Genomic DNA, 24,215 nt, shown 5'->3' on the forward strand with positions numbered 1-24,215 from the left:
TTAAGGTTTCACAGCCTACAAGCTAGTCATAGAGAGATGGTGAAGGAGAAAATAAAGTTTAAGTAACGCTTACTGATTACATTTTTTGCTGTTTTTCTGCTGGTTTAAATGCTTTTTAATGTTTCTGTGTTTTTATGATATCTGTTTAAATGAAATCAGGCTATTTAATCTCCCTTTCTCACCTGATTATTAAAAAAAAACCACCACACTCCCACAAAGCACTTCCTCTTATTTGTCTGTAACATCCAGTGTCTCTGGTACAGATTTAAAGGTGCAGGACCATGGTTATAAAAGCGTCAGTAGAAGATGATGATTCGGGATGGGAACTCGGTATGCCTGACAAGATGGAAAAGAGTAATACAAGCTGGATAGATATAACCCAGGATTTTGAAGAGGCTTGTAGAGGTGAGTTGTACGACTTGCATTCTGAGAACTTGTGAACCTTAGGAGCACTAAGCATAGATCCAGAGATCCAGGTGCTTGTAAGCAATAGCTTGATCCAGGTTCAAGCTCCAGATGAATGGGCTACATTGATTCTGTGTTTCTCTGCATTTAACATAACTGTGAGGCTGGAAATACCAGAAGAACCTCACCTTGCTGTTTCTTCCAGATTAGATAAATATCTTTTTAAAGTCATGTCTCTTTTATCTGATAGATTTCTGCATCTGCTTTGGTTTTTCTTTGCAAAGTTGTCTTTGTTCTGCCAAAGGAAAACCTTGTTCATCCATGCAGAAATAACTCTTTTTTTTTTCCTGTACAGTTTTAGATCGATAGGTTACAGTGATCAATTCATTTAATTGGTCTGTGTGTTGTCTTTGAAACAAATTTGAGCTTCTGAGTCAATGCAGTGCATCCCAGTCACAGGAAAGCAGTTGCTTCTGTTTAAACAGTGCCTTTATTATCATTGGGTATTAGTGCTAGTTTACAGTGGCAGCAACTTTAATTTTTTGAACTGATTTTATGATGACACCAAGGAAAAATAAATATAAAACTGCAACAGACACATAATGATAAATGCAGGTTCCTCATACCATCCTTATACTTGTGTTTTAGTGATACACTGTTTGTGTACCTATCAAATGCATCTTCATTGAAAGTAATGAGGAGACATAAATTCCCTTGGGAAAAACTAGACATTCACATAAAGGAGCACAAGAAAGTTCTGTGTTCCAGGATACTTAGACATGTCTAGTTGGTAATACTAAAACCCCTTTAAATGTTGGAATACAGAGAGGGGTAAGGAACAACACTGAACAACTGGTGTTTTTTCAGTCTTGAAAGTGCTTTGTAAGTAGAAGCAGCTGAAGGTGGAGTAGGAGTGTCTGGTCAGCTTCCCACACTTTGTTCCCTCTTTGTGTAAGACAGCTTGGTGAGTGACAAGACTGTCCTGGAACAGTTGTGCTAGAAGGATGATCGTAATGATTTGTCCTGTTCTGTTCCTTTGTAGAATTGAAGTTAGGAGAACTGCTCCATGACAAGCTGTAAGTATCCTGTGGGGTAGTTCTGTTTTTCAGACAGCACTGGTTCAAATATGTTAATGTTTACTAATAGGCAAGTCATGCAGTATCAACCAAGTCTGGGGTTTTTTTTAAATGTAAAACAAAATAGTTGAAGCATTCAGGGTGTCATTCTTCAGCAGTATGTATGTGATGTGCCTGTATGAATGCTGGGCGTTTCTCATGATGCCAGTATGAGCAAATAATGCTTTTCAGAATTAGAATGCACCATGTGCAATAACCCTTTATGTGTAATAAAGGGTTACGCAGCAGTGTTGAGGAATATCTTATCTATAGAAAGTGATACACTGTATCTGTTCTTCTGTTGGCCAGCTCAGTTGGTGGTGTTCTCCTGCAGCCCTTTACGCCCTGACTTCAAGTGATCCATTGTTGCATAAAGTTTTTGTTTTATTTTCTGATGGTTTTTTTATGAGTTTTCTTAACGTGCCCTGTTTAAACAAAGTTGCACAAAGCTGCTCTTCCGTTGTTAGGCTGCATCATGTACATTGTTATTAGTTTGTGAGGGGCTTATCTTGTTTTTTTTTGGATGTAGCATAATGAAGAACAGTTTGTTCAGTTGATATCAGTTTGTTATCTTTAAAATGTTGTTATGAAGTGTTTAGGAAGAAGAGGGCGTAGATTTAGTAATGGAATAGTTGGCTCGAACTACTGTTGTTCTTCAGCTTTGTAAAAAGGTGAGGGGTTTTCTTTTAGATGCCTGTTTTCTTACCATCTTCTGGAGAGATCCTCAGATTCCTAAAAATCATGATCTCTAAAGGTCGATTGTAATGTTCACATACCTTGGCTTATTGTCTGTAGTACTCAGTTTGTCATTGTATGTTTGTGAAGATTGTTTGGTATGAAATAATTACATTCAGAACGTTGTTTGTTTGTTTTTTTAATTGTTGCTCTTAGTTTTGGTCTCTTTGAAGCCATGTCTGCCATTGAAATGATGGACCCCAAGATGGATGCTGGTATGATTGGAAACCAAGTAAATAGGAAGGTTCTTAACTTTGAGCAAGCTATTAAGGTTCGTGTGACTTCTCTGGTTTTGCCTCTGCTGTTTGTAAAAGTACAATGCCATTCTGTCAAAGTGCAGTCAAGCACAGCTGAAGACAAATAATGTTTTTGGTCTTTACTTAAGATTGGTTTTTTTCTTTTTGATAGTTAGGTAGGAAATAGCTTGTGATGTTTACCTTTTTTGTTACCTAAATTATGACAAGGACGCTAGCTTTTCCAGGGAGAAGTACTGTGAAATTGTCTGGTATTGATACCTCAAATAAATACACTTCCGAAATGGTTCTGCAAGTTACCCCCAAAATGTCATTTATATGGAGCTATATTTGTCAGTCCCTCTTTAATCTGAATGGAAACCAGCTTCATTGCAAAAGCTGGACACTAACACTATGAGACTGTCAGTTCATTGGCCTATATAATCTACAATGGTGATTAAATTTTGATGTGTGGTCAAATTAGGCTAGGGATGATGGAAGATCTTCTGTTGGGACAGAATAGTGCACCCACAGAGGAAAAAAATATTTTTTACCAGTTACTTTGTTTTGAATAGAGTAAGATAGCTTGGTGTAAAATATGTGCAGAAATGCATACAGTGGACAAATAAAATGAAACAAGGTATTGCTGGTCCAGTCCTTGGAGGCAATAAAACTATGCAAGTATCTCCAGTGCTAAAAAAAAAAACAAGGCCTTCAAAGAATGTATCCTGCATGTCATTCTTTGTTCAACCTTTATTATACGTACTGTTTTGTGATCTAAATATTGACAGTTAACTGGTTTTAAGCTTCTCTCAAATACTCATAAACCAGAAATGTTATTTCAGCTTTGCCTTTTAATACCTTTATGTTTGGGAAAGCAAAGGTTTTCAGAATGAGGGACACTATGAAGCTGGTGAATAAAGCAAATGACACACAAATATTCTGAAGTCTTTTAACCACATTGTAATTTCCTTCTCAACTGTGCAGATAAATAGTTGTATTTTGCCTATGGATTTCCACAGACCTTAAGGAGGTTTTTTGTTTTCTTCGTTTTCTTAAGGATGGCACCATTAAAATCAAGGACCTCACTTCACCTGAGCTAGTAGGAATAATGGATACATGTTTTTGTTGCTTGGTAAGCATTTCTCTGCTCTAACATCAGGTGTTTTGTTTCCAAAATACAATTCTTTGACCCAGTTTACTAAAAGAAAAACCAGTCAAACTCATAAAGAAATTCAGTGGCAGAAAATACATTCTTAGTATTTTGATTTCCATTTAGATGTTTGCATTGGAAATTATAAGAGGAATTAGTTTGACTTTTGGGTTTTTTTTATCATAAGAAATCATTCTGGAGGAGAACTGGTATAATTTTGAATAGTGCAAAAAAAAAGTTTTATAAACAATGGGTTTTTTAAAAATGCATCTGACTGCCTGCTGTATGTTGGTATTTGAGTGCACTGGAAAAGCAAGTGTACAATAACCTACAAAACTGTTCATTTCTGTACAGCTGATACCGATCAAGCTTACAGAGGCATTTTGAAGAACGAATAAAATAAAGCATTTTAGAAAGTAAATAAGTGAATTGTCAGTTATTAGGTATTTTTTCTGTGTAAGTTTTTTAAATTTCTCAGTAAACGATGCAAATCATTCTCAGTTACTCTTTAAAATTGCATCAATAATGTTACTTGAATTTTTAAAACATTTCAAATTATCTTAGTCCATGTAAATGTTACTGTATATTTGATATGGTATAACATAATTTTTCTTCCCCCCACTTCACTGTTAAATACTGACTCTTTTTTTAAAGGACAATGGTCATATTGTCCTTTATATATACAAAATATGATCCTACTTTGCTTAGTGCTATTTCAGGTTAGAAATTGTTTAAATTACTGAAGCTTTCCCTTTAGCACAAAACAACAAGAAAGTAGTGGAGAGAAGGGATTGTGAAAAGAAGTTATAGAAGAGAACTTGCAGAAGGTTGCTGAGTGGTTCCATAACTACTTGCATGTTTAATTCAGTGTTTCTGTAGTGGAAGCTCATCAATCTGATGGTCTCTTAATCTCTGTGGTTTAGACATGATATTAAAATAAGTCTCAGTTTTGTGGAAGAGGTCTACCCAACACCAGAAGTTGGTAGTTACAGGGTTTAGTGACTTGCTGTCTGCCACAGCCAGCAGATCAACAAAGATTAAAGGTTGAGAGACCTTTTCTTGCCCCTTTTTGCTAGGTGGAAGGTTGCCATGGTAGGGGCTTTCTTACTGAGCTTCAGTTAGTCACTGAAGTGGAAGAAGAATGGGGATGTAAAAATGAGGACTTAGTTGCCATAAGTAAAACGTTTATTTTTCTCTTTCCTAGATAACATGGTTAGAGGGACATTCCTTGGCACAGACAGTATTCACTTGCCTTTATATTCATAATCCAGACTTCATAGAAGATCCTGCTATGAAAGCTTTTGCTCTAGGGATCCTAAAAATCTGTGATATTGCCAGAGAAAAGGTCAACAAAGCAGCTGTTTTTGAGGAGGTATGTGTTTCAATATCTCCTACAGCTAAGTATGTACATAGGCTGTTTAACACAAATAAAACAGTCTATCAGAGAAAGTTACTATTGTTTGACTCAAGGATACTGAATGAGCTGCAATCCATCCTCCTGAAAGTATTAGACTTGATCAGCTTAAAATGCGGCTTTCTCCCATGAAGATATTACATGCTGTTCCGTGTGTTTTGCTTGAGTTTTGTAATGGTGTAAATAGTTGAGAAGCAGTGCAAGTCTTGTGGCTAACCATTTGGAAAAATCTTTACTTGTGGTTTTCTTGCTGTTTTATTTTTATTATTTTTCTACCTTAGATAACCTTGATTTTCTTTTGTCTGAAATATGTCTAGCAGCAGAATCAGTCTCTTTTTCTGTGCTCAGAGCAGTATTTGTTTCTTGTGTGCTTGGACTAGTAATTTCTTTTATTTCTGATATCTTAACTCTATGACTAGATTTAAAATTTATGTAAATTTAAATTTAGACACTAAGGATTTAAAATTAATTAAATCATATTTTGCGTTCACAGTTCTTGTAACATAAGTTCTTGAATGGCATACTAGTATGAGGGATTTATTCAGAAAATAATAACCCTGAGCTGGATTTGGGCAGGCAAGTCACCCAAACCATAGGTTTATTCAGTTGTGCAGGAGAAAACTGTACTTACAAACTTTCTGTAGTTAAACAACAAGAAAAAATTAATAACACAATAAATAAACAAGTCCCAAAACAAACCAAAAGGAAACAGCAAACCCAAGCTTGAAACTACTACTGTTTATGCTTCACTTTATATGATTCTTATTTTTTAGGAAGATTTTCAGTCAATGACATATGGATTTAAAATGGCCAACAGTGTGACAGATCTTAGAGTTACAGGTACAGTTTGTGCTTTCTGTGTATCCATCCATCAGTGTATTTATCTTTTGGTCATGTTGGTTGCTTTCATCTGAACCTAATGAATTGGTAGGAGCCTCAGATATTAATTTAGTTCATTGGTCTTGTGAAAACTGGTGGCTTGGTAATGTGGAGTGGAGATGAAATTATTTTTCCTGCAAGGCGAAGTTCAGCTGTTTATACATTAAATACCTGACAAACAGAGTAAGTGCTGTTAGGTGTGTTGAGTGGCTGGGTGTGAGCTCACCCAGGTCTGAGAGATAATACCATTGGAAAGTGCACTGCTTGGATTCTGCTTCACCATTTGTTGTGATGTAAACGGATTGGTTTTGCAGAAGAAGCAGATTAGTAGTTCTAAAGATGGGAATACATATGTTACTAGGTACGTATGTAAGTACGTATGTTAGCCCTTTGATACATACTTGAGCTTTTCAGTGATCTGTTTCGAGAACTTTTAGATGCTGCATTTGGGTCAGTCAGTCCACACTCTTGATGTGACACAAGCCCACTGTGCCTTTCAAGATTATTTTTGTCTAGTCTTTGGTTAATGGGTAAAGCACTCCAAAACTTGATTTCCCTTCAAAATCTTTTTTCCCTGAGTGATGTAGGTGTACCTAAGAATGTTTCCATGCTTTTAATTGTACTGTGACTTTTCCAGGTATGCTAAAAGATGTAGAAGATGACATGCAAAGACGAGTGAAGGTATTTTTCTCGTGTCTGCCTTGTTCTTATGTTCTTATGTCATGTCAAATGTTGTTAACATACATTTGGGGAAGGGAGTTGGGTTAAGAAGAGTGCTGCAGTTTTGCGTCACTGAATGGTGGAAGACACTGTAAGAACTGCCAGAACAGTGTAAGGTGCTGGTAGTTTGCCTTCTGGCTAAAGACGGTGAGGTCTTGAGGCTTTTCCAAATTCTTCACTAGCAATACGTGGAGTCCTGGTATAGAAGATAATACTGGCCTGTGTACAGGAAGTATGCTTTTAATTTCTGTCTCTTACACAGATACACTATGTGAGGGTAAAGAAGTCTCTTTGCCATGGTTTACAGTGTAAATTGTTCATACAGTTTCTTTGCATATTTGCCAAGTGGACTGAGAGGTCCCATTATTACAGGAGAGTCTTGGGTCATTCAGCTACCTGGACTTTGTATTAAGAGGTTTTGAACTTGTCAACTGATATTTAGGGTTATTTAACAGATGAATGTGTTGGAGAGGATAAAGAGGTTTTATCTGTAGCTTCCATGTGCAATTTTTGATGCATCATTTGAGATTCCTTTACCTTCCAGAGCACTCGAAGTCGACAAGGAGAAGAGAGAGATCCCGAAGTTGAACTTGAAGTAATGAATTGTTCACTTTTTCTTCTGAATTTCATGGTGTTAACACTACAGTCATGTCTGAGCTGAAGTAAACACAGCCCTGAGCAAATCCCAGGCTAGCAAGCAGGCTTTTATGCTCTACAGAGCTAGAGTTCTGGATGATCCCAATGGTAGAACAGTGGTGCTGGTGCAGTGATGCTGTTCATGCACAACCGCTCAAGAAGAATCCATTAGCAAAGTAGGTGGTCTGATCCATCATGTAGCTTCTTCCCTCAGTTCTTCCCAGCAGCATTCACTGCTGCTGGCAGCCTTCCCGTCATGGACAAAGTAGGAAGAAAATGTGAAAGCAATGGAGCTCCTTCCAGGAAAAAGCAGCAGTCAGTGTAGTTGATGTGGTTGATTTCAAACAGAGTGAGTTTCCTTTTCCAGTAATGTTGTTTTGTGGTTTTTGGTTTCCTTTTTTTTTAATTCTGAAATTACTTTTAAAATAGATGTCCATTAAAAAGGAGAAAAAAATAGGCTTGATTTGTGATTGTTCACATAAGCTGAGTTCTGAATCGCATTTGCATAGGATATAGTGATACAGCCAGTGGTTGTGCTTTACCCAAAGTATCTTGGTATTTTTTGTGTTGGTGCCTTTCTGATGGCAGTACAGATTTTTGATAAATTACGTATCTTAAGAGTCATACTGGAGGCATATTTTTGAGATTAGAGAGCATGCTCAATAGACCTATAAAAGTGGGGTTTTCTTGTAAGTTTCAAGATTTAATGTGTATTGCTTACTAATTTGCATTATTTTCTATTACAGCATCAACAGTGTTTAGCTGTGTTCAGCAGAGTCAAGTTTACTCGGGTACTACTGACTGTTCTAATAGCATTTACCAAAAAAGAGGTATGTTCATTTGGTGTTTGCATTGTAATCCTGTGAAATACTAATTTTTTTCATTCTCTGAGGTTGAGCAATTACTCTGTAGATTCTTCAGTTTTCAGTTGATGTTGCTGCGGGTTGTATAAAGGGTTGGATAATTCCTTACAGTGGCAACAATGCAGGTTTTTTTCATTTTTAAAGTAAACACAGGGAAAGCTAGTGCATGACATTATTGTGGCCTTGCAGAGAGACAGAATATTAATTCTAGAAAACAAACTATTTATGGGTTTTGGATTACCCTTTTCACACATACAAGCTAAACTTTTCTTTCTGTAGTTCAGTCCCCTTCTGTGGAGTTACATGATCCTGGGCAGTGTTTTGTCCATCTCTAGGGGATCATTAGTTTTTCCTTCCATGTTGTATTGAATTTGTGTTTAGTCTTCTTTGGTCTGAGGAGTACAGCAGCTTTCCATGCAATTTGCATGCTCTTTCAAATGTAAGATCTCTTTATTATTGCATGTTTTTAGGGCAAAATCACATGAGACAAAGCTTTTTGTTTGGATAGCTTTTTCTTAATGTAAGGATAACTATCTGTATGTTGCTTGTTGTTGTTTCCAGTAAATAAAATCACTTGCTTAAGTGGCATGGAGACTCTACTGCCATTTTTGCTGTTGGAGCAGCTGCATACTGTACAGCTGAAAGGTTGAAAGTTAGGTGCAGGTATCATTGGTAGATGTCATCGTTGAAGAAAGAGTGATTGAGTAGATGAGAACTGCATCCTGAGTATAACCGTTCGTTGGATTGGAAACCAAAGTGTGACACACAAGTGACTTACACTGACATGCAACTAAAGTCTCTCTAAATGCTGTGAGTTAATGGTCTGTGCAAGATCAGGTTATTGTAGTGTTCCTAAAGTCTGTACTTAAAGTGTAAGTTATTTACATCATGGGCTGATTGGATTTGAATTATATCTGCTTAGTATCTGTTTTTTGTAGATGCTATAATATATAAACATGCATTACTCACGGCTACAGAGCATGTTCTGCTGCTATTAGATCTTTTTACTTTTTCCCTGAAAGAAGTCAAGTTTCGATTTGACTTTATTGCAGATATTTGAAGTTCCATTGGGGGATGTTACTCCACTGTTTTTAAAAGAAGATTTTGGATTTTACACTCAGCTATTTTAAATGGTGCTGAGTTTGCTAAGTCGTATGAGAAAGTTCACCATGTCAGCAGATAGCAAATCAAGGTCTCCAATGGACATCTGATTTCTTCTAATGCTATATAGTGACTTAATTTCAGTTGATAGGCTGTGTGTTGTCTGTATTCTCAAAAATACAGGATTTCTTAATGATAGGGGATCCCCCCCCCCGCCCCCTTTACATTTTGAAGTTCTGTTTCACTTGACAGAAGAGTTTTATGAGGTTGTGCAGAAAACTGTTGTATGTGGGGTTGTGGGGTTCTTTTCAGAACTGGTTGTGGACAAACAGTAGAATCCAATACTCTTTTTTTTCTCATGCTGCCGTTAATTATAATGTTCGTAGTGTGAATAACTTACTTGCCTTTCAGACAAGTGCGGTTGCAGAAGCTCAGAAACTAATGACTCAAGCAGCTGACTTGCTTTCTGCTATTCACAATTCATTGCATCATGGTATCCAGGCACAGAATGATACCACTAAAGGAGGTATGTATCAAATTTTGCTTTTTTTCCTTTCTTAAATATGCTGCCTTGACAGAGTTCAAGTACAGTGTGTATTTAAAAAAAACCCCACACGATTTACTTTAAACAAGTAATACTCTGTATTTGAACTCTTACATATTTTCAGTGTTCCATCTTAGGTTTATTTAATTAAATTAAATTCCTTCCTGAAAGCAATTCTACCACTTCAAGGCCAGAGGTAATGTGAACTTTGAATTAAGTGTGTTTCACTTTGAAACACTGTATATGCCACTTGGGGAACCCAGCCTTGGTGTTGAGGGCTGGAGGTTTTGAAATAGTAATCACTGTCTCATTTGGGCAGTTACTGTTTCTGGAAATTAACTGTCAGTTAAAAGGTTTGTTTTGGCTAATTGAATCATTGATATTATACTTTAGAGTTTGAACTGAGTTATGAAAACACCACTTAGATGCTGCTTCTCTCTCTCTCTCTCTCCCCCTCCCCCTTTTTCTCTCTCCCCTCACTGCTTCATTAGATCATCCTATTATGATGGGCTTTGAGCCCCTTGTTAATCAGAGATTGCTGCCGCCAACTTTCCCTCGATATGCAAAGATAATTAAAAGGGAAGAGATGGTCAGTTATTTCTCCAAACTAATAGACAGGATAAAAACTGTATGTGAAGTAGTCAACCTAACCAATTTGCACTGTATTCTGGTAAGCATGAATATTTCTTACTTATAGCTAAACATAAGATCTTTAAATGTAACTTAAATTGCTCCGTATGTCTGTGCTATTACTTGCTGGAGGGGAAAAAAGAAAGAGCTGTCTGTATAAATATTTCAATGTTTCCCACTGTTGTGTTGTGTTTGTCTTTCCTGATTTATTTTTTTGACAAGGAGATCTTTTTTCCTCTCAAACCTATTTTGTCCATGATTTGTTAAATTATTACATATACTAGTGGCAGAGCACAAGCAAGTGATTTTTTTCAAATTTTATTTGGTTGAAGAGCCACATCTGCATTAGCTGAACATAATTCCTTGCTATGTTCCTGATTTATTTTTTTTTCCCCCAGATTTTGTAAGCAGTATACTGCAAGTGTGCCTATGACACAAGAGAGCACTTAATCACATGCTTAAACAGCCATTTGTTCCCTGAATAGGCATTAAGTAGAGCACCTGCTTGTGTTCTTTCCTGAATAAGTGATACTATTCTCATTGCTGCCTACACTTACTGGAAGAAATGCTTCAAACACTTTTTACTGTACATGTGTTCACCAAGAAACAAGCCACAGTTACATCACATTAAAAAAAAATATCTTTTGCCTTTCTATTTCCTGTTATATTAATTAAAGTAGTGTTTGCATGAAGCATCTGGTACCACTTAACCATTGCAGTTGTGTTACACACCTGATTCAGTTATGGTGTGACCTTAATGGCTCCACAGTACGTTTTTTCTGTGCTATCACCCTTCCAATTATTGCATTCGGAGAAGAAAATTCAGTAATCTTGTTTTCCGCTAAATAACAAGTAATTGGAGAAAAATATGTATTTTTTTAGCTTCATAACACATTGGGTTTTGTTCAGATTACTTATTTTCTTATAACTTGCATAAGCTATTGTCTGAGTGTGTATTTACGCAATTGTTTATATATTAAAATAGAAATGTGTATGTGTATAAAAACATAAATATGTCTGTATATAATTTTCAAAACCAGCATATTAACCTGTTTTTTTCTCTAAATGTCAATTAGGATTTTTTCTGTGAGTTCAGTGAGCAATCACCATGTGTTCTTTCAAGATCTCTCCTACAGGCAAGTCCTCTTCTATGTCTTTGAATAAAATACTCCCGCATTCATTCTTATTAGTATGGATTTATCTTCTTGCTTCAAATACTTAAAATATTTGCTTATTTCATAATACACTGTTCACCAGAATTTTTATGGAGATACTTAAGTATTAGATGCTTACAGGCTTACATTCTGATGTAATTCTTTTAGCACATTTCTAAGTACTATTGTTTAGAACATGGTAGCGCATGCTACTTTGAACACAAAAACGTTTTGTCTCTGCCATAAAACGGGGCCTGTAAATGCATTTTTATGCTGTGCTTTCTATGCTGCCTCATTTTGGGGCTGGTGTTTTTATTTGTAGTCCTTGTTCAGACTGAATTTCATGTGTAGTCTGCTTCTATTGCTACAGCAGTAAAATTGGTAGCCATGGCAGGACAGGCTACTAATTTTCTTCTCATTGCATCACTTACCTTTCAAATACCTTGAGGGTACCGGGGTTGTTTAGTCTGGAGAAGAGGAGGTTGAGGGGACATCTAATAGCTCCCTACAGCTACCTGAAAGGAGATTGTGGAGAAGTGCAGGCTGATCATTTCTCCCTGGTGTCAAGTGATAGGACAAGAGGAAGTGGCATCAAGTTTAGATTGAGTATTAGGAAACACTTCCTCACAGAGAAGGTTGTTAGGCATTGGAATGGGCTGCCCAGGGAAGTGGTGGAGTCTCCATCCCTGAAGGTATTTAAAAGACAGTTAGATGTGGTGCTGAGGGGCATGGGTTAGTGGTGGTTGGTGATCTAAAGGATCCCTTCCAACCAAGACAGCTCTATGATTCTATGAACGTATTACTTAGAGTAAAATAAAACTCCTTGTAGGAGGTTTTGATTTGAATAGGGTGTGCCTGGGGTCAGAACTTCTTTCCATTTGATTCCAGTTAAACTGTGTGTAGAGCTGAGGGAATACAACATACTGGCAAAGTGACACATTTTCATAGTGCACGTATTCTGACTTCCCACTACATGTGTTTACACATTGCTGTGGGTGCCTGCCAGTAGAGATCTTTCTCCAGCTGCTGAAGAACCATGTAAGAAAGGGACACACTCCTTGTGGAGTAAGCATCAGACATGAGTCATGAAAGCTGCAGTTTCTATCTGTAGTGATAGAAAAAAATGTCTGCATTAGTCTGAAGATTTACTGTTTGCCTCCAAGAAAACTGCATGATCAATTTTATATTAATGTTCAGAAACATCTGTCTGAGTAGTTATCTTAAGTTGAGGCAACAAAGTCATTTTCTTATGCAAGTAATAGAGCTGTGTTTTGTGTCATGGGAATATCTAGTAACTGACAGATCTCAATATGCCTCTGTTTCCAAGTCTGTAACCTGATACCTAGCTGAACCATAAATTCCTAAAGTGATCTGAGAAGTTTCTGATACGATGTAGGTACTAGAAGAGCTTTCCATTAGTTTGTCTAAAGCATTAATTTTGACTTTATACATGCTTCTCTTGCTTTCAGACAACTTTTCTGGTAGATAACAAGAAGGTATTTGGCACTCACCTCATGCAAGACATGGTAAAAGATGCTTTAAGGTCTTTTGTTAGTCCTCCAGTTTTATCTCCAAAGTAAGTGGATCTTGATTTTACTTGCATGCATTTAGAAGTCACTGTATTTTGTACTTAATTAGTGCTTACGTGTGAAGGAGTCAGTTGCCCTTGCTGCACCCACGTTTCTTTTTAAATTTTGTGCTCCATACTTGTGTCATGATAAACATGTGTATGTACATGGGTGCTTCCCTTACAGGTGCTGCCTGTACAACAATCACCAGGCGAAGGACTACATCGACTCCTTTGTCACACACTGCGTTCGGGTAAGTTACAGCACCTTGATGAGTACGTGAGCACTTTGTACAGATGTGCTTACATCTGAAAATAAAACCATTTATTTTAGACACCTGACTTAAAGGCAAAATTGCAGCAGCTGGCCATGTTAACATTGTGAAATGTTTTTTAAAACCAGCATAATTATTGATGTTTCTTTCCTGTATTAAGCTTCTAGATCTTTGACTAACATTTCCTTTTGTTAGAAATCCTCACCTACTTCTTCACGGAGTAGTTTCATATCACAAAACAGAAGCATACCACTAGTAAAAATTACTTTTCTTTATATTCTGTCCAGTTAAGGGATTTTTAATATATGTAGCACAGTGAAAATCTAAGAAAATCATAGAATCCAGTTGTTTTGGTTGGAAAAGATCCTTCATATCATCAAGTCCAACTGTTAAGCTAACACTGCCAAGCCCACCACTATATCATGGCCCTAAGCACCACATCTGCACATCTCCTAAATACCTCCGAGGATGGTGACGCACCCACTTCCTTGGGCAGCCTGTTCCAATTCTCCAGTGAAGACATTTTTCGTAATATCCAGTCTAAACCTCCCCATGCACTTGAGGCCATTTCCTCTCATTCTATCACTTCTTTCTTTGGAAGACAGACTGACACCCACCCGGCTGTACCCTCAGGCAGTTGTGTAGAGCAATAAGGTCTCCCCTCAGCTTTCTCTTCTCCAACCTAAACAACCCCGGTTCCCTCAGTTGTTCCTCCTAAGACATGTGCTCAAGACCCTTCACCAGCTTTGTTGCCATTCTCTGGACACACTCCAGCACCTCAGTGTCCTTCTTGTAGTGAGGGGCACAAAACTGAACACAGCACTCGAACTGTGGCCTCCCCAGTACTTAGCACAGGAGTACAATCACTTCCCTAGTCCTGCTGGCCATACTGTTTCTGATAGAAGCCAGGACACTCTTGGCCACCTGGGTGCATGAATTTAGGCTCTTTTACCTCAAGCATTCTGTTCTGATCAGATTCCTGAAGGATGCTCCCACAGCCTCATGTTGACATGTGTTCAGAGAAAAATGGACTCTAGCCTCACTCTAGGGACCTTGCTTTACTACAGACTTGAGCTCTGTAGGAAACCTCAAGGAACCAACCTCATAGTAGTAAATGCACAGAACAGGTGCCAAAATAGATGTTTCAAGGTTCTGTTGAAAACTTAATGCTACACTTTGTTTCTTTCAGCCATTCTGTAGTCTGATTCAAATCCATGGACACAATAGAGCTCGTCAGAGAGATAAGCTGGGTCACATTCTTGAGGAATTTGCTACCCTCCAGGATGAGGTAAGTCCTCGGCAGCAGGCCAGCAAACTTACATTTCCAGGAATATTCCTACCAGAGTGGAGCATGTGGTACTAAATTCTAGATAAACGAAGTAGCTCTTCTGTCTGTCCTAAAGTCTTCAGGAGAGGAATTCCTAAAATGCAGCCTAGGAAGTCTGTAGGGTGCGTGTAAAGACTTCGCTAGTTCTATTGAACAAAAAGATACTACATTTTTTAAGATTCCTTCAAGCCTACTTATTGGACAAAGTTAAACCTGCTGTGATGTCTGTAATTTCATGGTAATTCCACTGCTCTTAGTCTGTGTCTTGTTTGGAGCTGTCAGACTCAGGATGTAACTGGAGAGAGAGGGTAAGCTGTATTCGCAAGACACATTGAAAATTCAGGTGTATAGCTATGTGAGGTGTAAGCTGCAAAATTTTATAATGGTTTTAAAAAACACATGTAAATTAGATATTAAGTCTTAAAAATATATGCTACAACTGATATTAAACATTCTTCAAGAGCTGAGTGGAAGGTCACAGGAAAAGGTCACACTTTCACTTACCAGAAATGTATTTCTTCAGCAGTGAAAGGCATGTAATAAAAACATATTTTCCAAGACCTGAATGCTAGAGAGAACAGTCAAGGAGCTTGGAGTTGGGGGGAAAGATTCTGTGTGCTCCAGCTTCTTTCAGGGTGGTTTGGCTGAGAATTTGTTGCAGTACTGCAGCTGAGATGCACTACTTGGGGTTTTTCTTACTTTGCATCAGGTTATATGGATTGATTTGTTCAGGAATAGTGATATTATTTTAACTGGAAGACTTTGTCTTCCATACAATTACTTTTTTAGATTTAATCTGTCTTAGCAGTGTTTTAGTTTCTCTTACGGGCCACTCTGCTTCTTGCATGTTAAGTTTGTACATTTAATAAGTCAGTGCAGTTAGGTTAAAAAAAAATCTTATTGCCAATACAGCAAAATTGAAAACAGCTTGTAATGGGTTCTGAGTTTCAGTGCTTATGTGACTGTTAACAATCTACATAAAAATAGGTTTAAAACTTAAACTTTAAAGTCTAATGTTATTTCCTTATCACTGTATAGAATATTTGTTTCGTTGTGCAGCAGAATTTACTTACTTGAGTAACTTTGCAGTTTTCTGAGAGCTGTAGAGGGCAATATCTGTAAACACCTATTTCTGTCTTAGTGTGGAGGGTGTTCTAACTTGACCCAGTTTGTATTCAGATTTTGTTCAGATTTTAGTTCTGGCAGAACTTGGATGCCGTTTCAGGCACGTGTTCTTCCCTCCCTGTTCCTCTGCTCCCTGTTTCACTAGGCAGAGAAGGTGGATGCCGCGCTCCATAGCATGTTACTGAAGCAGGAACCGCAGAGGCAGCATCTGGCTTGCCTGGGCACCTGGGTCCTGTACCACAACCTTCGCATTATGATACAGTATCTTCTCAGCGGCTTTGAGTTGGAACTGTACAGCATGCATGAGTATTACTACATTTATTGGTAAGAGGGCACTTTATTGGGCTGTTGGAGGAGGGATGATCCCACAGAGCTATAATTGCTAATGTAGGGCCTTCAACTATGATTTTTCTTAATCTCAAACTTGCTCAGCACAGTGTTTGCCTATTTGTAAGGTCTGAAGTGGAAGGGAAAAAAAAAAATCTGTTATCTTTTCTCTAGACTTAATATTGGGTTTTTCACTGGAATAGAAATCAGCTTTCTGTTTAACTTCTTTAAACAGTGTCTTCTAATGACAATGAATCGACAGTATACTGATTTTGGCAGATAACAGTGCAGGAGGAAAGCAGTTTCCTTTATTATTTTCTGTCTTTGTAGTACCAAGATGAACAGTGTTATTGATCCGTAGTATTTTAAAAAAGATCTCCAGAGTTCCAAGTTGTGACTGTAATCTGAAAGGTGACTAGGTAAAAAAAATACCTTACTCCAAGGATATTTGAAGAGGCATCTGCCTTCAGTGAAAATGTTTGCATTATGTGGAGTCAGAGTTCCATTCATGTTTACTGCTTTTCCTAGTTGATGGCTTAGGTCCAGAAGGTGAATGAGTTTAGATGATTCATTTTTGATTCAGCATTAAAAACTTGATGCTGAACCTTCCTATGTTTAAATGGTCCTGTGCTTTGGTGTCTTGTTTTTTTTCTGTAAAGGTAGCAGTAAATTCTTACTAGGTAAGGTGTAAGCCGCCTTTGTGAGAGATTAGTCAAATTCAACTGGCTTGAAATTCATCTTACTATGTTTTTGTGCTGTTTCATTAGTGGAATTAAATGAGGGAATTAATACTCCAGATAGAGAAAACTTGTTATTACTTATTTAAAGAACATTGCCATCTTCTGTTAGCTAAGAGAGGTATTTTTTACCTGCCCATGTTTCTCCCCACTATTTTAATAAAAGCATTCTTAACTGGAACTAAACTATCAACTGCATATCTCCTTCCTGTAAGAGAAGAACAAAAAAGAGCAAATTTCTGAGTGCAGATGTGCAAATGAAACTCATAATTATTTCTCAGACACTTTTATTCTGAATTATCACTTCATGCAAAGTAATACTTCTCCATGTGCTCATGTGTAATTTCTCATATTTATTTTTCCCCTTATTCCTTGTGCTTTGAAGTCATTCAAGAGATTTATTGGACCTGTTCCACTTAGCAAGAAACTGTTCTTAAAGAATTTTTAAAGATTGCTCTTAAATTAAGAGCTGCATGTGAACCTCTTGTTCCTGTGGGCTTGGCCCTTTTATTTAATAACTCATAGCTCTCTAAGCTTGAAACAAATTAATAACCTTGTTTCTCAAAACAAGTAGAAAACAGAAGTAGAAGAGGCATTAATGCACCACCTTTTTTAAAGTTTTTCATTTACTGAGGGAAGTAAGAATTTAATAAAAAATACTGATCTTATATGGGTTTTGAAATACTCATGTTAGACTTCACTTTGTAAATGTGTAAGAAGCATACATTCCTTGAGCTGTCTGTGGCTGACTGTACAATCTCATTTGGAAAAAGAACAACAGAGCAACTACCACAGAGCACAGGCTTATCAGTTGACTGCAGTAATGCAAAACAAAGAGCTTAATTACCCTGAAAGTTGTCCTTTGCTATCAGTTCTTTCATTAAACAGGCTAGCTGCTGCCTTGTGAATACATTGTGCACTGCAGTATGTCTCAGCTCTTTACTGGGGTGTTTTAACTGCAGGTACCTGTCAGAGTTCCTGTATGCCTGGCTGATGTCAACACTGAGCCGTGCTGACAGCTCTCAGATGGCAGAGGAGAGAATAATGGAGGAGCAACAGAAAGGACGCAGTAGTAAGAAAACAAAGAAGAAGAAAAAAGGTACCCAGGTGTAGATTAACTATTAAAAACTCAACATTAATGTGGGCAGGGAAAGTGTCCCAAAGTTTATCAAGGCTGAAAACTTTGCAAGTAAAAAAGTCACTAAGAATTTTCCATTTTTTTGTTCCTTTTAAATGGATCTTTCAGAAAAAAAGCAACTCATTCACGTTGCCAGTTATGTCATGTGCTGGGCCTTGTGAGATGTTATTAACTTGCTTGTCTCTAGAAATTAAGAAACTTTGTACTTTCTGGGAAGGTGCTGAGTGCGGGGCAGTTTGGCACTAGTTAAGCACTGGAAGCCAAAGGGGACTTGAAAGGAACATACTCAGGATAAAAATCTTTCTTACTAGCATGGAAGTGCTTTAACCTTTTGGTGCTGAAACTTAAAAATCCATGAACTAAGCCAGCAGTCCTCACAGCTGCAACCTTTAAGTTCTAGACTACTGATTAGTGTTGTATAGTGACACACAGTGCTGTGACTGTCTGGAGCAGTCTGTTTCACTGGCAGCAGTGTAGTGTTCATCTGACTGTTAAGCATGTTTGAGGTAGTTTGTGTCATTGGGAGCCAGGTGAGCTGAAAGGGATGCCCAGGCTTTTTATGCTAGAGTTTCTTGTTTGTTATTTTCAAGTATAATTGAGGATTATGTCACTTTCTTAAAATTTGAAAGAGGTGTTTTGATAGGAAGTTAATGTGTGTGCTTATGCTGAATTAAAAATACAAAAACCCACACATTTTTATTTGAAACTTGCAGTTCGCCCTCTCAGCAGGGAGATCACCATGAGTCAAGCTTACCAAAATATGTGTGCTGGGATGTACAAGGTAATTTATTTGTGCTTGCTAAACAGTGGGTTTGGTTTTGTTGGGAGGTTTTTTTTGTGCTAAGAATCAAGCATGCATTGCAGGTCCTGTGTTGTTAGAGGGACTGGTAGTTAAATTCATAACGTGATACGGAAAATTCTCTTCTATTTTTCTGTCCTGGCGGTTTTAGCTCAGCCATAACCTTCATCTTGCTCACAGCAAAATATGGTGTAAAGCTAACACTTTTCACTGTATTTATCCATTCCCTCTTTCAGACAATGATTGCATTTGACATGGATGGCAAAGTAAGAAAACCAAAGTTTGAACTGGACAGCGAACAGGTTCGGTACGAGCACCGGTTTGCTCCATTCAACAGTGTTATCACACCACCCCCAGTGCACTACCTGCAGTTCAAAGTGAGTTATCTTAAAAACACGGTGCCAGTCATGGCCTTTATGAGAATAACTTGCTCACCTGGTCTAGGCATTGTCATTGTAAAAAGACTTTAATATCTCAAAGGTCATATTGAAGCCCAAGGAATTCTAGCTTTAGCTTTGTGCATGGAAAACATACTGCTTTGAAAATTAGACTCATAGATCTTTAAAAATTGGTCTGAAGTGGGGGATTGAGATGCTTGTGTTGGTTTGTGTGAAAATTAAGTATCGTGAAAGTCTGTGGACTGAGGTTTTGGCCGTGGTTCCTGTAGCAGCACATTTTTATTACTGGAGAAAGCAAACAGGAAAATGAAACAGAAGTCATTTTGAGTGTTAGATCACAGAAGACTCAATTGGTAGGGACCAGTTGTGAGGCATGTCTTGTCCAGGCTTCTCCTTGAAGTAAGTACCTTATAGGTCACATCAGAGGTGTCTTGTCAAGTCTGAAAAAATCAAGAGGATGGGGAAGTACTGGCCTCTCTGGTTAACCCGATACAGTTCCTGCTTTGGATCCATTTAGTCTTTGGATAACCTGAGTAGTGTGGCCCTCAGTCACTTTTTTCCTGTGGCCTTGCCACTTATTGCATAGTCTGCTGTTAACAAGGAGCTTTTGTCTTCTGAACAACTTTGTAGTTGCCTTTTACTAAGTTGTAGGCTGCTGTTAAGGTTACCCATTAGCTTCCTTCTTGTCTGATTGAAAAGTCCAGGTGCATTGGCCTCTCCTGGTTGGTTGTGTGCTGTAGGCCCCCAGCCACCTCCCTTTCTCAGTGTGTGTCTTGAACTGAGCTGGACCCAACAGTGGGTGCAATATCACAGATGTTACAGTGCAGGTACCAGTGTAGGGTGATAACCTTGCCCTGCCTGCTGGCCATACTCAGCTCACGTAGTCCCATACGAAGCTTGTCTCATTTGTGGTCAGAACATCATGTTGGCCTGTGTTCAGCTTGGTGTTGGCAGTAACCTGCCACTCAGGTGGCCAGCTGGCCACTCACCTCTTCTGTTTTGAGGGGTTACACTGCCTCAGGGCAGAAGCCTGCATGCTGCTTCTGGAACTTGCATTTCGGTGGCCAGACTGAAGGTTCCAAATGTCTGTTGGAACTGAGACCGTACTATTGTGTATGCCAGTCACAATCCCTAATTTAGTGCTGGGAGCACTTGTAGTGGGAATTAAGATTATCATGGATTCTTCCTTGTCATTGAAGGCTTCTTTATCCCTAATTAAAAAAAAAAAAACCCAAACCATGTGAAATGAAATTTCAGTATCGCACTTGCTGTAAACTTCAGTAATCAGTATCATGTGCTTTTTTCCCTCTTCTATTTTTTTCCTGTAATTCCACACCCTGATGATGTATGACACTGATGAAACAAACAAATGGCAAGTTGTTTGGGAGGGGGATTGTTTTTTAAAGAATACGAGAAGTTTTTTGTGTTTTGGCACTAAAATATAATCATTAAGCACCTATTGCTGCTTGCTATTTACCCTTTTAGATAGATGTTTTCAGTTTCAGCCAGCATGGGTTCAGGAGAGGAGGCCCTGTCTATCCAATTTGATTTCCCTTTATGACAAGGTCACCCAGCTGGCTGACCAAGGGAACCCACTTGATGTTATTGGTTTGGGTTTCAGCAAGGCTTTTCATACTGTGTCTCTCAGCATCTTGCTGGAGAAAAGGTCCAGCACACAACTTGACAAAGTCATAATGTCTTGGATGGGCAACTGGCTGGTGGGTCAGGCCCAGAGGGTGACAGTAAATGGGGTTACATCTGTCTGGTGGCCAGTCACTAGTGGGGTTCCCCAGGGCTTCATTTTAGGGCCAGTTCTTTAACAGTTTCATAAATGACCTGGACAGAGGACTAGAGTGTGTCTTAAGTAAATCTGCCAATGACACCAAATTGGGAGGAGCTCTTGACTCCACTGAGGGTGCAGAAGCCTTGCAGAGAGACCTGGACAGATTCAGAGAGCTGGGCAGTCACCTGCTGCATGAAGTTTAACAAGGGCAAGTGCTGGGTTCTGCCCCTGGGAAGGGGCAACCCTGGCTGCACATCCAGCCTGGGGGATCTGACACTGGAGGCCAGCCATGCTGGGAGGGATTTGGGAGTCTTGGTCGACAGCAACTTAAACATGAGCCAGCAGTGTGCCCAGGCAGACAGGAGGGCCGACTGTATCCTGAGGTGCATCAAGCATGACATGGCCAGCTGGTGCAGGGACGGAATTGTCACACTCTGTGCTGCTGGTGCAGCCTCACCTCAGGTACTGTGTGCAGTTTTGGGTGCCACAGGACAAGAGGGATATAAAACTATTGGAGAATGTGCAGAGGATGGGGAAGGGTTTGGAGAGGAAGTCTTAGGAGGAGAGGCTGAAGTCCTTTGGCTTGTTCAGCCCGGAGACAAGGAGACTGAGGGGAGACCTCATCACGGTCTGTGGCTTCCTGACGAGAGTGAGCAAAGGCGCAGGCACGGATCTCCTCTCTTTGGTGACCAGCAATAGAACCTGAGGGAACAGCATGAAGCTGAGACAGGGGAGGTTTAGGTTGTGTATTAGGAAGAGGCTCTTTACTGAGAGGGTGGCTGTGCATTGGAACAGGCTCCCAAGGGAAGTGGTCACAGCCCTGAGCTTGACTGAGTTCCAGAAGCATCTGGAGGATGCACTCAGTCCCATGCTCTGACCTGGCTGGCTGTGTGGAGCCAGGAGTTGGACTCAATGGCCCTTACTGGTCCTTTCGAACTCTGTGATTTCAGTATTTATTCTTAAACTAGTGTTCAGTTGGCATAACTTTTTTTTCCTTTACTATAGTAACTTCTTTTCATTTAAGTTAATGAAAATAGAATTTGTGGACAACTGATTTTAATATATTATTTATATATTTCTGCAACATACTAGGAAATGTCTGATTTAAATAAATACAGTCCACCACCTCAGTCATCAGATCTCTACATGGCAGCAAGCAAACATTTCCAGCAAGCAAAGATGATTCTTGAGAATATTCCTAACCCAGACAATGAGGTAAGACTGTGGTACTGGAAAGGGGGTTATTTGTTTCTAAGTGTATGTTACTTTCAGTTGGATCTGCCTGGATGTACGTTGTCAAAATACTGGGCACAGCCAAGTGCTGTGATTAAGGGGTGGACAGAGGCGGGTGGTGGCGTCCTAAGAGTGGTTTGTTTCAACAAGAGATAATGTAATCAGTGCTGTACTCACAGCTCCAAAACTTCTCCCTACTGATAGAAACGCAGTTCCTGCTTGCTTGTTGTTGTTTGTCCTGGTTCTACAAGCCTGTCAGCTTTAACAAGAAGGTGGCACATGCCTGCCTCTCTTACCTGGAACTGGGTAATTCACGTGTACCCCTCCCGAGAGGTGGGAAAATGGGTTTGAATGTCATCAGGCTGAAGAGAGGATTGAGTCTGGCACTTGTTTTCTGGACCAGTTTTCCACTGGGCTGTAAACACAGATAAGAATTTTTCCCTCCTGGTTCATAGCCTATAAACTAAGTGTCTGATTGTGTCTTGGATCAAGGAGAATGCTTGTGCTGCTGCATAAGAGCAGGTTAAGAACAGTTACACGATCAGGTTCTCCTGAGAACTAAGGAATCCATACCTGTCTTACGAATACCAGTGGTACTCACACATGAGCTGTCTGACTGAGGCTAACCAGGGTGCTTAGCAGTAGCTTCAGGTGTACCCAGACCACCTCCCTGCAAAGAGCCACCAGTCTGGCACTCAAGTTTCCCCTTCTCATGTCACAGTGCTGGGCATAGATTGCTAGAGTCTGCCTGAGCCTTGATTTGGAGGAGTGCCTCACAGCTTGCTGTAGTTGTAATGATTTCTGAACATAAGCATGGAGAGCAGTGGATTCCATGGTCTGTTGGGTGAAAAGATTGGCTATTGAAATAAATACCCCCTTCATGAAACTTCATTAATCCTGCTGTTGTACTTCAGAGCGGCTCCAAAATGCCTTGATCTGTTAAACTGATGGGGTAAGAAGACCGTTGCCTGTTGGAGGATGTGAGCCTTTGAGTGGCTTTTGAGGTCACGTGCTTTCACTTGAAAACTTCTTGCTGTTTCCCATTTAGGTCAATCGAATTTTGAAAGTTGCTAAACCCAACATCGTGGTCATGAAGCTGCTGGCGGGGGGCCACAAAAAGGAGTCCAAGGTAAGAACACGTCCCCGCGTTGAGTGCGGAGCATCGTGTTACACACAGGGCGACCGGGGACCCCTCGCAAGCTGAATGGGGGAACTCAGGCCACAGATGCTCTGACTCTTAAAAGGACTGGGAAAGCAACTGAATTCATTTTTCCTTTGGAAATGGCTGTTGCAGTTGTTTTCAAATGTGGAAAACTTGTTTCTATGTATTTTTGCGGTGTAACCTTTTAAATCTTTTATTTTATAGGTTCCTCCAGAATTTGACTTCTCCCCTCATAAATATTTTCCAGTTGTGAAGCTTGTTTGAAACACCAGTGGTTAGTTAGGATACTTGAAGCGACGTAACTTGTGTGACGGGTACCAGCTATAAGACAGGAGTATCCAGTACTGTACTGGGTCTCAGAGGGATCTCCAGAAGTGGAATATCTATAGTCTGCCACTCTTCTGTGATTGTAATGACAACTGCTAGTTTAAAATGTATTTTACTGTTTTGTTGTTGGGAGAATGCTGCATTGTATGATTTTGTGTTGTATTGATTTTATTACAGATGTTTTCATCATCATTTTTATGAATAAGCTCTGATGGAAAATGGCGTTTCGGGGTTTAAAGAATTTAATGACAATAAAGTAGGTCCTCATGTCTGAAAGGAATAGCCAAGCCACTGAAATTCTGCTTTGAACAAAGCCACTAGGAGAAATTTTGGGTCGCCATACTTCTACTAAAATTGCGTCAAATTTGCACACTTTGCAAGAACTGGATTCTTTTTCTTGCCAAGTCCTGCAAACTAAAGTCATAGGAATTAAGA

At 39.1% G+C, this 24,215-nt stretch overlaps 1 protein-coding gene across 1 annotated transcript; it reads left to right on the forward strand.

Moving 5' to 3' along the window:
• Window positions 1-268: 268 nt before the first annotated feature.
• NAA35 (N-alpha-acetyltransferase 35, NatC auxiliary subunit) lies at window positions 269-24,047 on the forward strand. Its single transcript, XM_084278034.1, has 22 exons — window positions 269-405; window positions 1,448-1,481; window positions 2,412-2,526; window positions 3,549-3,623; window positions 4,846-5,013; window positions 5,829-5,895; window positions 6,572-6,615; window positions 7,199-7,249; window positions 8,037-8,120; window positions 9,666-9,780; window positions 10,290-10,468; window positions 11,505-11,564; window positions 13,052-13,158; window positions 13,337-13,403; window positions 14,614-14,712; window positions 16,022-16,200; window positions 17,903-18,039; window positions 18,792-18,859; window positions 19,114-19,254; window positions 22,151-22,273; window positions 23,340-23,420; window positions 23,658-24,047. The coding sequence occupies exons 1-22, from the start codon at window positions 282-284 to the stop codon at window positions 23,715-23,717; spliced, it is 2,178 nt and encodes a 725-aa protein (XP_084134160.1). The 5' UTR covers window positions 269-281; the 3' UTR covers window positions 23,718-24,047.
• The last annotated feature ends 168 nt before the right edge of the window (window positions 24,048-24,215 follow it).

This window comes from Gallinula chloropus (genome assembly GCF_964237585.1).
Source record: "Gallinula chloropus genome assembly, chromosome: Z".
Taxonomy (NCBI): domain Eukaryota; kingdom Metazoa; phylum Chordata; class Aves; order Gruiformes; family Rallidae; genus Gallinula; species Gallinula chloropus.

Excerpts from the sequence above, each read along its gene's own strand:
- NAA35 (XM_084278034.1), top strand. The coding sequence starts at position 282 with ATGGTTATAAAAGCGTCAGTAGAAGATGATGATTCGGGATGGGAACTC. Across the intron at positions 11,565-13,051 it reads TTTCAAGATCTCTCCTACAG|ACAACTTTTCTGGTAGATAA; the intron begins GCAAGTCCTCTT and ends TCTTGCTTTCAG. Across the intron at positions 18,040-18,791 it reads AACAAAGAAGAAGAAAAAAG|TTCGCCCTCTCAGCAGGGAG; the intron begins GTACCCAGGTGT and ends TGAAACTTGCAG.